Source organism: Bombyx mandarina, chromosome 13 (assembly GCF_030267445.1).
Source record: "Bombyx mandarina strain Sakado chromosome 13, ASM3026744v2".
Lineage (NCBI taxonomy): Eukaryota > Metazoa > Arthropoda > Insecta > Lepidoptera > Bombycidae > Bombyx > Bombyx mandarina.
This window is the reverse complement of record NC_143220.1, coordinates 3,721,800-3,735,602: the sequence shown is the minus strand read 5'-3', so window position 1 is coordinate 3,735,602 and position 13,803 is coordinate 3,721,800. Positions and strand designations below refer to the sequence as shown.

At 39.4% G+C, this 13,803-nt stretch overlaps 2 protein-coding genes across 2 annotated transcripts; one reads left to right on the top strand and one right to left on the bottom strand.

Moving 5' to 3' along the window:
- Positions 1-80: 80 nt before the first annotated feature.
- Positions 81-5,286, bottom strand: LOC114252691 (uncharacterized). The gene is made up of 6 exons (XM_028187276.2): positions 5,239-5,286; positions 4,173-4,367; positions 3,350-3,526; positions 1,874-1,966; positions 1,159-1,278; positions 81-229 (listed from the first exon to the last, which is right to left on the bottom strand). Exons 1-6 carry the CDS (start codon positions 5,284-5,286, stop codon positions 86-88), a joined length of 777 nt encoding a protein of 258 aa, XP_028043077.2. The 3' UTR covers positions 81-85.
- A 1,661-nt stretch (positions 5,287-6,947) lies between these two features.
- Positions 6,948-13,794, top strand: LOC114252570 (uncharacterized). Its single transcript, XM_028187099.2, has 10 exons — positions 6,948-7,070; positions 7,727-7,789; positions 7,878-8,039; positions 8,675-8,806; positions 9,102-9,178; positions 9,271-9,360; positions 9,895-10,050; positions 10,989-11,116; positions 12,324-12,430; positions 13,598-13,794. Exons 1-10 carry the CDS (start codon positions 6,948-6,950, stop codon positions 13,772-13,774), a joined length of 1,215 nt encoding a protein of 404 aa, XP_028042900.2. The 3' UTR covers positions 13,775-13,794.
- The last annotated feature ends 9 nt before the right edge of the window (positions 13,795-13,803 follow it).

Below are 13,803 nucleotides of genomic sequence, written 5' to 3'. Positions count from 1 at the left end.
AAACTCCAAATTTATTCATTCCACAGATACACAATCATACATAATTCTTTTTTTTTTATTTAAAACTGACCAAGATGTTGTTCGTTCACATTTGGTGTGTCGCAATAGGAATGACAGAGGGCGCGGTGAAGGAAGCGAACATCGACTGCGGCGGTTTGAACACACAAGTCTCGCCCCGTTCCACAACCCCCGTCACTAGAGTGTAAGCCGCCGTAAACAACGTCACCGCCTAATAAAACAAAAAACATGACAATCGATTAAGACAAATCCATCATTAATTAACGTTACCGCCTACGTTGAATTTTCTATTCTAATCCAAAGAAATACGCATCATTTTAGCAGGGATATTATAGACTCGCTTATGTCAATTCTTAATTTATGAGCTATTATATCTTTGTTAAAAATCATGTAATCCCATGGTTAAATTACTACGTATAGGCGAATTAATCATGTAACATAGAACACACTATGATTATATGAATTCGCATTAAATGATTTTAAGCGGTTACTGGTTGCTAGATATCACACCGCGACGTCCGGGTCCAAAAATTGAATTACTACTATCTATCCAACCGTCACAAATAAGCAGCATGGTGATACGTAATGATCACAATAGTACAATACCAATAATTTGATGGTACTTTTTATGAACGATTGAATAATTTGATGGTGCTTATACGAAACCTCATCAAACCAGTTCCAAATCCTAATAGCTCAATTCCTTTAAACAAATATGTTGATTAGAATAAAACCTATTGTATTTTATGGTTGCAAATGCAAAATTTTTTGGGGCAACAGCTTGTCTTGCTAAAAAACTTCATTAAAATTGCTTAAAGATTATAGGTGGGGTTAGATATTACAGGGCATATGTACAAGTACGTACACTTATGAACACTAAATACAAAATACAACCTGCAAAAATCGTCTAACTCCCCCAAATGTCCGACTAGCAAGCCGAATGTAGATTGAAAAAGTACTTTTATTTTTTATTTTTTTATTGCCTTTGTAGGCAGTCGAGCATACGGCCCACCTGATGGTGAGTGGTTACCGTCGCCCATGGACTTCAGCAATGCCAGGGGCAGAGCCAAGCCGCTGCCTACTTATTTAGCATTCCACGAATCCTAAATATCAAATGAGGCGATGTCAATTTACACTCACCATGCAGACGATCATAGCGGATGCTAGAGCCGACAGCGAGTTCACATAGTTCCGTAGCTGAATAAGGGCGGGACGTAAGCAACCCGTCGGGTACAAGGGAAAATCACACCTTTCCCCGCGCTGTGTAAATAAAAGCAAAATAATGAAAAAACCAGCTGCAACAGTTAAAAAAATAATAAAACACAAATCTTCGGAAAAATTGAACGTTAAATGAAAAAAAAAAGTACAACCTTCGCAATTTAGAATGTTCTGTGCTATAAATTTAGAGGAAAGATACATAGCAAGAGTTGTAAGATTATAACAATACACTGTTTCACCCGGGGTCCGACCTAAGTTCCGTCAAGGGCACCTACTTCTCAGTGGCTTATTCCAGGAATCGTAGACTCTGTCTACGCTATCCATTGTCTTTAGACTCCAAGTTCACTTCCAGATCAAGGAGTTTTGTAAATATGACGGCAGTGGTGTCTACTATCTTTAATAATTCCACATGCCACTTCACAGCACCAACACGTGGACTGGAATGAGGGTGCCATCGTATCTATGTAATAACGTACCTTTTTTTATTGCTTAGATGAATGAACGAGCTCACAGCCCACCTGGTGTTAGTGGTTAATGGAACCCATAGACATCTACAACGTAAATGCGCCACCCATCTTGAGATATAAGTTCTAAGATCTCAGTATAGTTACAACCTTTACAACCTTACAACAAGTACCTTTTCATTAGAAGCACGTCCGCAACACGCCAGAGGATACGAGCTTCGATGCTTATACCAATCCAAGTTAGAATTCACTCCGCAGCACTTCAACTACAATATTAGTTTCAATTTAATTATAGCTAATCGATGCGTGAGAAAATAAAAACGTGACGTTTTGAAACTCGACATGCTAATCAAAAACTGCACAAATAATTGATCATGTTTTTGTGTTCTGATAGCGCATGTGTGTTACTGCATTCCCGATCCTGCGGACAGAATGGAAAGCAGTCGACGTCGCCCAAAACACGTCATCTCGGATCCTCCCGATCCACTAACGGTGCTTTTAGGTACTTCAAGCACCGGTCACCGTTCTCGTCGAACCCGTCGCTTGCGACGAAGGGCTCGACGAGTAAATTAACTCTCAGACACAGCCCACTGAGTTTCTCGCCGGATCTTCTCAGTGGGTCGCGTTTCCGATCCGGTGGTAGATTCTGCGAAGCACAGCTCTTGCTAGGGTTCGTGTTAGCAACATCGTCAGGTTGAGCCCCGTGAGCTCACCTACTAAAGTTAGGGTTACGCTGACATAGCCTCTCAAGGCTATCAGCTTAGGTAGGAAAAAAAAAAAAAAAAATTTGTTACTGAAGCTGAAATATCTCTATCTAAATATCTGAAATAAAGAAGCTATCCCATGAAATAAAAAAATAGTAAATTAAATTTATTTTAATGTTTATTCTGTTACTGGTGGTAGGACCTCTTGTGAGTCCGCACGGGTAGGTACCACCACCCTGCATATTTCAGCCGTGAAGCAGTAATTCGGTTTTAAGGGTGGGACAGCCGTTGTGACTATACTGAGACTTTAGAACTCATATCTCAAGGTGGGTGGCGGCATTTATGTTGTAGACGTCAATGGGCTCCGGTAACCACTTAATACCAGGAGGGTTATGAGCTCGTCCATCCAACTAAGCGATAAAAGAAAACATTCAGTCTTATAAAATTTATCCACAGATAGGCAATGACAATAAACCTCCTTTTTCACTTCTGTTTGTCAAATGATTTTATTGTTTTCAGTACACATTGAAGAGTTACATTGTTTTTAGTAAAAATATTTCGGATATATTATCTTCGAAATGTCGATAGCATAAAAGAGATAACATAAAATACAGCAAACAAATCTCAATTTATAAGGTGTCAGGGAGTACAGTGAAATTTCGACGATTGAGAGAATACTGTAGTCTTAATAAACATCTAGAATAATAATATTACTCTGTAGTCTTAATAAACATCTAGAATAATAATATTACTCTGTAGTCTTAATAAACGTCTAGAATAATAATATTACTCTGTAGTCTTAATAAACATCTAGAATAATAATATTACTCTGTAGTCTTAATAAACATCTAGAATAATAATATTACTCTGTAGTCTTAATAAACATCTAGAATAATAATATTACTCTGTAGTCTTAATAAACGTCTAGAATAATAATATTACTACCTCGAGTTGCATGGCAGCGAAAGAGCTTCGGACCGCAGGATCGATGGCATCCAGCATCATCGCCTGCGCCATGCTCGCGTTCAGAGCGGCCGGCTCGCGGAGAGCTCGCGACAGACCCGTAATCGAACTTATACCCAATGATATCATGAACATTGACGCCATTAATAGAGACATTAACTGTAAAATGAAATTCGCGAAGATTATTTGGAAACAAAGTGCGCTTGGTGCGGGCACTGGTATTTTCCATATTCCTCTACGGGGTGGAGACATGGTGCATGAAAAGCTGCGATAGCAAAATGTGGGTGTGGCAGAGGATGCTACGAATACCGTGGACTGCCATGAGAACTAACGAGTCCAATTTAACACATCATGCACATCATGCAGTCTCCAAGACATGAATTAGAGAAGATCATAATTGCGGGTCGCATAGAGGGCAAGCGCGCCGTGGGCAAAATACCAGCCATATAGTCCGATCTAGTAAGAGAAGCGCTTGGTGGTAGTCTGTACCATGCGTTCCATGCCACCCATAATCGAACACAGTCGAGAAACGTCACATGTGGTCGCGATCCTCTGTAGTAGGGAACGATAGGGAAGTAGAACAGTTTAAATTATCTACGTCCAGGTCTATTTAGGTTAAGAAGGCACAATTTTTTTAATATACCCTTAAGAAGTATAACATTTTGGAAGTATAACATACTAACCAAACAGTTTTAAAAACTAAAGGCGTTCTTGTATCTCTGAATACCAATTTATGGGTTTAAATGGAACTACAAAATGATGGGTATCTTTACAAACAGCAATTTTGAAACATGTTTTAACTTACAGTCGTCAATAACGAAATAGATTTAGGGTAATATGGCACAAGGGTGGACAGCCAACAAGTTGGGAGGCACAACAGCGCGCCCGCTATAAAGAGCACGCTAGAAGATAGCTCCACGCCGAGGTCCGAGGTCCAAAAGTAATACGACATCCGGAACAGACTCCAAGCTGCGGATCCGCCCAAGATGGCACCACCACTCTGTTTTTAAAGCAAAAAAAATTAAGATTTCATGATTTTTTTTTATTGCTTAGATGGGTGGACGAGCCCACCTGGTGTTAAGTGGTTACTGGAGCCCATAGACATCTACAACGTGAATGCACCACCCACCTTGAGATATAAGTTCTAAGATCTCAAGTATAGTTACAACGGCTGCCCCACCCTTCAAACCGAAACGCATTACTGCTTCACGGCAGAAATGCGCAGAGCGGTGGTACCTACCCGCGCGGACTGACAAGAGGTCCTACCACCAGTAAATTTATCGTTATGTTTTAAGTGTAAATGTAAGTGTACTACATACTTTTAAAGTGTAATCTCGTGTTTTTTGCGAATGCTAGAGAGAAACTGAGGGATAACACATTGTGAGTCCCCCTTGTATCGTCCTCATAGAAATACTAGCGGTTCGATTTTTAATATTGCCTTTATAGGCAGAAAAGCTTACGGCCCACATGATGGTAAGTGGTTACCGTCGCTCATGGACGTCGGCAACGCCAGGCGCAGAGCCAAGCTGCTGCCTACCATGATCTTCGCTTAGAGATTACATCGTGTATTTTATAAGCTAATAACAGACAGGAGTGTTGTATGTCAAAGACCTTCGCTACTTTCTCAGTTTTTAGAAGTTTAATCGCATGAAGACATTTTGACAGCATAATAGATTCCCACTTTGGTGTTTGGTAAGCAGCAGCTTGGATTCGTACCTGGCTTAGCCAATACCAATAAGCGATGGCATTATCTTAAGATTAAGTGTACTATAACCTGTTGCTACCATGACGGGTGTAAAATTCAACACCCATGCTATTCCCATTATAGTAGATTAAAAATTTACATTAGAATAAATTTAGAAGGTACTTACAAACAAGAGTCCAGCGCATGCAAACAAAACCAAACCACTACTTCTCATGTTGACTATTTCAGTAACTAAGTATTTTTTATAATTTTTAAATTGTATCACATATAAATCTTATAGTGAATATTTAGAGTATTTCAGTTCGACATTTTTTGATTTATGACAAATCATTGGAATTATTAAAATTTAAATTTTGTTCTTTTTTCTCCTCGTATTAGAATAATTCTTTTTCATCATTTCTTGTGTAGTAAACTTCGTGGTAGAAATAAGGAAATAAAATAGATACCAAACTAGGTAGTCTACAACATTCCAATTTTATTTTTGTAAATTTTATTTTAAAGTAACTTATCATAGTTGCAATCAGTGGAGAAAAGGGTAAGTTTGCAAAGACCAATGACTTTAAGAATAAATAATAAAGCTAATCTATATTGTATATGAAAATGAATTGCTGTTCGTTAGTCTCGCTAAAACACGAGAAAGGCTGGACCGATTTGGCTAATTTGGTCTTGAATTATTTGTCCAGAGAAGGTCTAAAAGGTAGATAAATATGAAAATACTCGGAATTAAATAAAAATAACAATTTTGTTTTTCCTGTGATTTGTTTTAGGTTTATTTTATACAGAAGTTTAGGTCTTCTATTTGTCGATTGAGGCACTACGAAGTCTGCCGGGTCAGGTAGCTGTTGATATAAAATGTAGATATTCCTTCCTTAATTTTACAGCTGCACCTGGTACCTTTAAAATGGTCTGCCTCTGCTACAGACTACATTTATCAGGAATTGCTCCCGCATTCCTAATTTTTGGCTGAATTTCCGATTAGCATAAATCCCGAAATGAAAATTTTGGAGATAGGTGATCTATAGATGTTTTTACATTGCACATATTGTAATACGCCTGAGTAGCAGTTTACACATCCTCATTTCCTTTGTTTCCTCACAGCTCTGACTCCAGCTCTTGATCTAGACCAACCTTGATCGACTAAACTTTGGACATTCATTTGGGTTACCGGAACGAAATATTTGACGAAAGGCAAAATTCAAAGGTAAGCGGAGAGATTTAATTATTTTCTGGCAGCCAACTTATTCTAATATGAGGTCGTGAACCATGTATTTCAATACGGTTTTTAATGCCAATCTGATAATACTTCAAATGGTATAAAAGAAACCCAAAAAATATACCTATATACCGCAACTGGTGGTAGGATCTCTTGAGAGTCCGCGCGGGTAGGTACCACCACCCCGCTTATTTCTGCCGTGAAGCAGTAATGCGTTTCGGTTTGAAGGGTGGGGCAACCGTTGTAACTATACCTGAGACCTTAGAACTTATGTATCAAGGTGGGTGGCGCATTTACGCTGTAGATGTCTATGGGCTCCAGTAACCCTTTAACACCAGGTGGGCTGTGAGCTAGTCTAACCATCTAAGCCATAAAAAAAAACTGAGAACCTTCTTTTTATTCGTGCCTGATTAAATTGCGCTTTTTGCAAAACAGAATTTTCTGTCAGTGTAACAAATTTCATATGTCCGATAGGCAAATGTCAATTTGTCAGTTTGATTAAAAGTATACAATTAGGGCCGGCCCTTGTTAATCAAGGTTTACAATTCGTTACGTATGCACAAAATTGAATAGTTCTCATAGGCTTCCGAATAGTCTCACTAGTGATTCGGAGTACACCCTACAAAGATACAGCTTGTTACATGAAAATAATAACATAGAGCATGCACCCCTTACGTGAACGAACATGCGACGCTCTTCTGGAGAATCCAGCATTGAGGACACCCCCGCCTGAACCGGAAAAGCCGAAGCCGCCACGAATTCGCAAACCTCGTGAATTCAAACTTGTAATTAGCATAACCAATAATTATCTGGGTACTGCAGTAGGGCCCAAATCGCATCTTTTATTTATTTAATTCTAACCACATCGCCAGACAATTTATCAATTTAGAACTTATATCTCAAGGTGGGTGGCGCATTTACGTCGTGGATGTCTATGGGCTCCAGTAACTACTTAACACCAGGTGGGCTGTGAGCTCGTCCACTCATCTAAGCAATAAAAAAAAATTAAAAAAAAACACCAGGTTTCCATTTGGTTTCAATAATTCTTCTATTACTATGGACGGGACAGACCACGGCCCACTCAGTGTAGAGAGGTTACTGGAACACACTAACATCACATCACAACCTAAATGCTCCTACCGACCTTGACATTTGAGATCGAGCTCTCAAATCTATTAAATAACGACTGTCCGAGCCTTCAGACAACTTCGCGACAGAAATCTTCCGAACCTGCAGAATCTGCAGAACATCGGACATGGCATAACACCGCACTGGAGGCGTATGGTATGGCACGGCATGCACGGAGTGTGTCATGATACTCATTGCTAATGTTACTATTAAATATTTAGCAAAAAGCACCGTGAAGTGTGGTCGGGTTTCATTTGTTATCTATAGGTATAAGCACCAGCCAACAAGACTTATACAGATTTCATCATTACAGCCTCCAAGATTTCCCTTATTATCAAAAGAATTCTACGCTTGTTGGTGTAACCATCAAAAAGAGGTAAATTAATTATTGGGTCTAAACATAAAATTTATTGACTAAATATTAACTGCTTTAATTATTGGTGCACATACATAAACGTTCATAGCTTCAATTGGCCAAGCACAAGATAGACGATAGTCCGCCCGAGCTATTCCCGGAGTTATACTTGAAGCCGCGCCGTTTAGACTACTACGCACGACAGCTCGAAGAGAATATGAATGTTAACAAGGAACTGCTTAAAAGAATAAATCTCATACAAAGGACTGGAGTAAGAATTTTGAACAGCAGACGTAGTCCTTTCCTTCTTCCACTTGCACTAAAACCTTGAGTCTTACTGCTATTAAAATATTTGAACTGGATTGCCGACCCTCCTTTTATTGGTGAAAATCTCTTTTTAAACGTCCGTTTTGGACTATCTTTCTAAGCGGCCGAAATTTGAGCACTGACGTGATCTTTGTTTCCTAATGAACATCCTTCATTTTTATTGTCTCGTTCTAAATGGATTCTGGCAATTTTTTGTGCAAGTTTTTATTTATCTGAGACGTGTTCATGAACCGCACGAACAAATATAGAATACACTAAATTAATAAATTTTGTTGGTTACTTACATCGGGCGTGTGTAAAGCCCGCACGAGTAAGTACCACCATCCTGCATATGACGGACACAAAGCACTCGTGCGCTACAATTTTAAGAGCAGGGCACCCCTTATCCAGTAAAACTGAAACTTCAATATCATGTTTAAAGATGAGTGTGCGTATGTACGTATGCAGGTTGGGCGAACATCGCACATCACCGCTCTGACAAGAGTGTTGGAGTAAGAAGAAGATTCATGCTGTGATGTCTATGGGATTACAAGTTGGATCGTGCGCTCATTTCCATTAGCGTCTTGTCTCGTCTTACAGGGGTTTGTCGACTGCTGGATGCGACCTGAACCGACTAATACATACAACAAACTTCTGTGCAAGCAGCGTCAACGGAACCTCGATGAAATCCGGAAAAATAACCTTTATTTCTATTCGAGACTTCTTATTGCCGTTCGTACTTTATTTGTTCTCTCTAAAAGTATATTATGACCCTTAAATCCTTATGAATTAGGTTTTTTTTATATTGCTTAAATGGGTGGACGAGCTCACAGCTCACCTGGTGTTAAGTGGTTCTAAAGTTCTAAGTTCTAAAGTCTAAGTATAGTTACAACGGCTGCCCCACCCTTCAAGCCGAAACGCATTACTGCTTTACGCAGAAATAGGCAGGGCGGTGGTACCTACCCGTGCAGACTCAAAAGAGGTCCTACCACCAGTAAACCAGGTTATCGTTCCGATAAAATTACAGAGATCCGAACAGCCTCTCACAAAGGAATTAGAAGAGCATTGGAAGGAGACAAAACACAAATTAATCTTGGGTGCTTCGTGAGTATGAATTGCGCATTTATTTTATACTCATGTGTAACAATTCCATAAAATCTCCAAACAAATAATTTAATCGGCTTTATAATTTCTAGATTGCCATTTATTCTATTCAAAACTGAAAAGATTGATCGTGATATTCGAGATCCAAGTTTTGATCGACCATTGAACGTTTACCGAACTAAGTAAGTTGGCAACTTTTTTGTTATTATAAAAACATTTTGTTGGACTTGTTGCAAACGTCATAATCACAAATAGACTGAAGACTGCGGGTAGGGTATAAGGAGTATACAAATCTAGCCACCGTCTTTCTTCTCATTTTTTTGTGTTGCCAGTGGCATTCGGTGCTTTGACCCACAAAATATACTCTCGTGTGTAACAGCCCCTAAATATCAAAGACTCATAGAATAAAAAAGTAAAAAATTTGGTAAGAAGGTTACCATATATAAAACAGTATTTGTGATGTAATAAATAATAGCAGCAAAAGTTTAATATATTTTTGCGGTAGGCAGTGGCTTGGCTCTGCCCCTGGCATTGCTGAAGTCCATGGGCAACGGTAACCACTCACCATCAGGTGGGCCGTATGCTCGTCTGCCTACAATAGCAATAAAAAAAATAAAAATAAAAATATTTTTATTGAAACCTCTCTTTCATAAACTTAACACTAACTTAAAAACTTCAAAAAATTTGCTAAACCACTGCATAATTTTTCGCCTTAGAGTCTCTATGGAAGTTTGGGTGGTGGGCGGTTCGAAAATTGGAAAAGTAACTATAGAACTATTCAATGATATAGTTCCAAAAACTTGTCAGCTTTTCTTGAATCTTGTGAGAGGTGATCCCTTTGGTCACGCATACGCAGGGACCAGATTTTTCAGGTAACTGTCTTATTTTGTTCCCTATGAGAGCCTTCCTCCTCGGAGACTGAGATAAGACTCTATATCTCTGTACTATAAGATTGCAATCCTCATATCCAGGATGAATAACTAGTAACCACTAGTTATAACGTGTTTTTTCTTAATTGGATAGAGTCCGAAGACTTCGTGGTTAGAATTATGAAGGGGCTATCAATACACAACTTGAATTTCGTCATCCACCTCAATAGATAAAATTGGATTGTACAAATAATTCATAAAATAAATAGCTTCAGATTTAAAATACAATGAGTTTCTTCTAACCTGTTCAAAGAATTTTACGCGTATTACTGGAACAAGCAAATAGGACAACAATAAAATCTAAATTTTGTCATTTAAAAAAAGTATTTTTGCGCAAAGACATCTGGAATGCTCTGATCTTTTAAGTGCGTAATTTGGTTTCAAAACACGCAGTTATGTAATTTTTAGAGTTAGAGATATCTTTAGGTCACAATTAATAGAATACCGTCGCATTACAACCTGAATTATTCCAAACTCGTCGTGGCCTGAAGGATAAGACGTCCGGTGCATTCGTATCTTGCGATGCACCGATGTTCGAATCCCGCAGGCGGGTACCAATTTTTCCAATGAAATACGTACTTAACAAATGTTCACGATTGACTTCCATGGTGAAGGATTAACATCGTGTAATAAAAATCAAACCCGCAATATTATAATTTGCGTAATTACTGGTGGTGGGGCTTCTTGTGAGTCCACCACCCTGCCTATTTCTGCCGTGAAGCAGTAATGCGTTTCGGTTTGAAGGATGGGGCAGCCGTTGTTACTATACTGAGACATTAGAACTCATATCTCAAGGTACCCACCTTGTCGGCGGCATTATTATAGATAGATGTCTATGCGCTCCGGTAACCACAAATAAGACTCATATTTGTCCTTTAAAGGATTGTTCCCGACTTATACTGTCGAGGCGGGGACGTCATTAAAGATAACGGATTCGGCTGCTATTTACCAGAAGGGCAAACAGAACCTATGGGTGTCGAGTGCTACCGCCTCAGACACACTGTGCCTGGTAAAATAATTTAATTTTTTCAACAAATTTAATTTAATTCCCATTTGAAATGCTCCTATTTACTAAACTTCTTTTTCTTCTTTATCTCCACCTCATCCCACTAGGTGGGGTCGGCACAACTAATTTTTTTCTTCCATTATCTTCTATCAGCCGACATCTCAACAATCACTCCTCTCTCTCTCTCTCTCTCTCTCTCTCATATCGTCATTCACACACTCCATCCATGTCCTCTTCGGTCGACCTCTTCCCTCTTATTTACTATACATATGAGACCAAAATAATAAGTAACTAATTCACAAAGTTATTCATCAAAAATGAGATCAGTAATGTCAATAAATCGCTGTCAACATTGAGATTCAACCCCGATTAGCCCACAAGTTTCTCGCCGGATCTTCTCAGTGGGTCGCGTGTCCGATCCGGTGGTAGATTGTGCGAAGCCCTACTCTTGCTAAGGCTAGTGTTAGCAACACTCCTAGTTGGAGCCCCGTGAGCTCGCCTATACGTTACGGTGAAGCTGAATTAAGCTCTCAAGGCTATCAGCATAGATAGGAAAAACAAAAATACCCGTTCACGAGAATTCATGGTTGTGCCTTTAAAGTATTCTGTAATGATTCAGCCAGCTCTTCAGCCAGCTATGTATATTTGGTAGGCAGCGGTTTGGCTCTGCCCCTGGCATTGCTGAAGTCCATGGGTGACGGTAACCACTCACCATCAGGTGGGCCGTATGCTCGTCTGCCTACAAGGGCAATAAAAAAAAGAGAGTTTTGCGAACAGAGAATATTATTATATCAGTTCAATAATGCAGGAAGAACGTCACGTAAAAATCTCATTCGTGTTTGTGACAGTGCGAGAATTTCAGAGTTGCTGGCTGTTTTCATGTTGTGATTTTTAGGCATCGGTAACCACTAACAAGCTGTACTGTAAGCCCCTATGTATAACCTAAATAAGACTGAGTAAACAAAGTAAAATATAAATAATGAAGTGTCACTATCACCGCACAGCGTCCTATTTATTTGACTAAAGCAGGCGTGAGCTTAAGTTTGAAGACGGCAATTATATAAACGAAACAATGTCGAGTTTTTTTTTCTTTCTATATTAAACTACGACGGCTAAACTCTGCCTCGAATTCACATTTAGATTTATAAGGAAACATCGTTAAGCATAATCATTATTAAATTCCGACTCCAATAATTTTTATTTTGTATAGGTGTACTATCCATGGTTGTAAGTTCTGATAACGAAGTGTGCGCGCAGTTCAATATAATATTCAAGCCGCTACCACAATTCGATGGCAAACACGTTGTTTTCGGCAGAGTAAGCTTTTTTATTTTTTTATTGCTTGGATGGGTGGACGAACTCACAGCCGTTCTGGTGTTAAGTGTTTACTGGAGCCCATAGACATCTACAACGTAAATGCGCCACCCACCTTGACATATAAGTTCTACGGTCCCAAGTATAGTTACAACGGCTGCCCCATCCTTCAAACCGAAACGAATTACTGCTTCATGGCCGAAAATAGGCAGGTTGGTGGTACCTACACGCACGGATTCGCAAGAGGTCCTACCACCAGTAAAAGTATGTGACCCAGAACATCTTTCTTGTTATTTGTACACTGCGTAGTGACAGGGTGCATTGTGAGCCACCGTCTGGGTCAATTCTGACCCAAAGCAGTCATGCGTTTAAATAGGATGGCCAGATGGCCTATTACATTCACGTGAGCGATGTTACCCAATTGAATCTTCAACCTCACGAGGGCGTCAATATTCGTTGTGACTGTACACAGCTTCAGTAACGAATAAGATTGTGAGCTCGTCTGTACCAAGTTAATTATAAAGTTTAGGTATTCTAATTTTAATGTTTGTGATGTTTCAATTAAGAGCTATCTATCAATTTATATTACACCACTGTTGGGCATGTTATTTGTCATTAATGTAAAGAGTGCAATTTTGTTTTTTCCTAGGTGAGTGAGGCTTTACTAGGAAGACGTGCTTCCGGCCAACCTGGTGTTAAGTGGTTATCGGATCCCATGGGCATCTACAGCGTAAATTCTGCCACCTACCTTGAGATATGAGGTCCAAGGTCTCCGTTATTTGAATGCAAAACTACTTCACGGCAGAAATAGGCAAGAACCTACCTGTGCGAACTCACAAGACGTCCTACCAACAGTAGTTACGCAAATTATAATTTTACGGTCTTTGATTTTTATACACGGTATTATTCCTTCACCGTCAATCGTGAACATCCTTTGAGTACGTATTTCATGAGAAATATTGTACTTGCCTGCGGGTTCGAACATCGGTGCATCGCTAGATACGAATGCACCGAACGTCTTAGCCTTTAGGCCATGACGATTTTATTATTATTCAACTCCCGTTTATTATGCTTCAAAGTGTTCGTAGTTATTGATTTTTTTATTATTCTGTTTGAATTGTCGAGGGATGGAGGGATTGTAACAATGGTGATTTTGTTTTAAATTATCAGATTATAGGGGGACCAGCGCAGGCCTTAGAGCGTATCAGTGCTCTCGGACTCCCACTGGGGACCACGACGTCAGACTGCGTCATAAGGAACTGCGGATGGTTCACTCGCTCCGGACAATACCGAGAAGGAAATCAGAACACCATCAAATTCCCTCCGAGACGTAAAGTAAAGACATGATGAAATGTACGTCTTATGCTCGATCTCTC

What these genes read in the sequence shown, in the direction of transcription:
- LOC114252691 (XM_028187276.2), bottom strand. Translation starts at nt 5,286, where the DNA reads ATGAGAAGTAGTGGTTTGGTTTTGTTTGCATGCGCTGGACTCTTGTTT. An exon ending in CATGCGCTGGACTCTTGTTT is followed by an intron (nt 4,368 to 5,238) that starts GTAAGTACCTTC and finishes CTTTAAAAACAG; the next exon opens with AGTGGTGGTGCCATCTTGGG. An exon ending in CCGCTATGATCGTCTGCATG is followed by an intron (nt 230 to 1,158) that starts GTGAGTGTAAAT and finishes TTGTTTTATTAG; the next exon opens with GCGGTGACGTTGTTTACGGC.
- LOC114252570 (XM_028187099.2), top strand. Translation starts at nt 6,948, where the DNA reads ATGCACCCCTTACGTGAACGAACATGCGACGCTCTTCTGGAGAATCCA. An exon ending in AACCTCGTGAATTCAAACTT is followed by an intron (nt 7,071 to 7,726) that starts GTAATTAGCATA and finishes TCATCATTACAG; the next exon opens with CCTCCAAGATTTCCCTTATT. An exon ending in ATCTCATACAAAGGACTGGA is followed by an intron (nt 8,040 to 8,674) that starts GTAAGAATTTTG and finishes CTCGTCTTACAG; the next exon opens with GGGTTTGTCGACTGCTGGAT.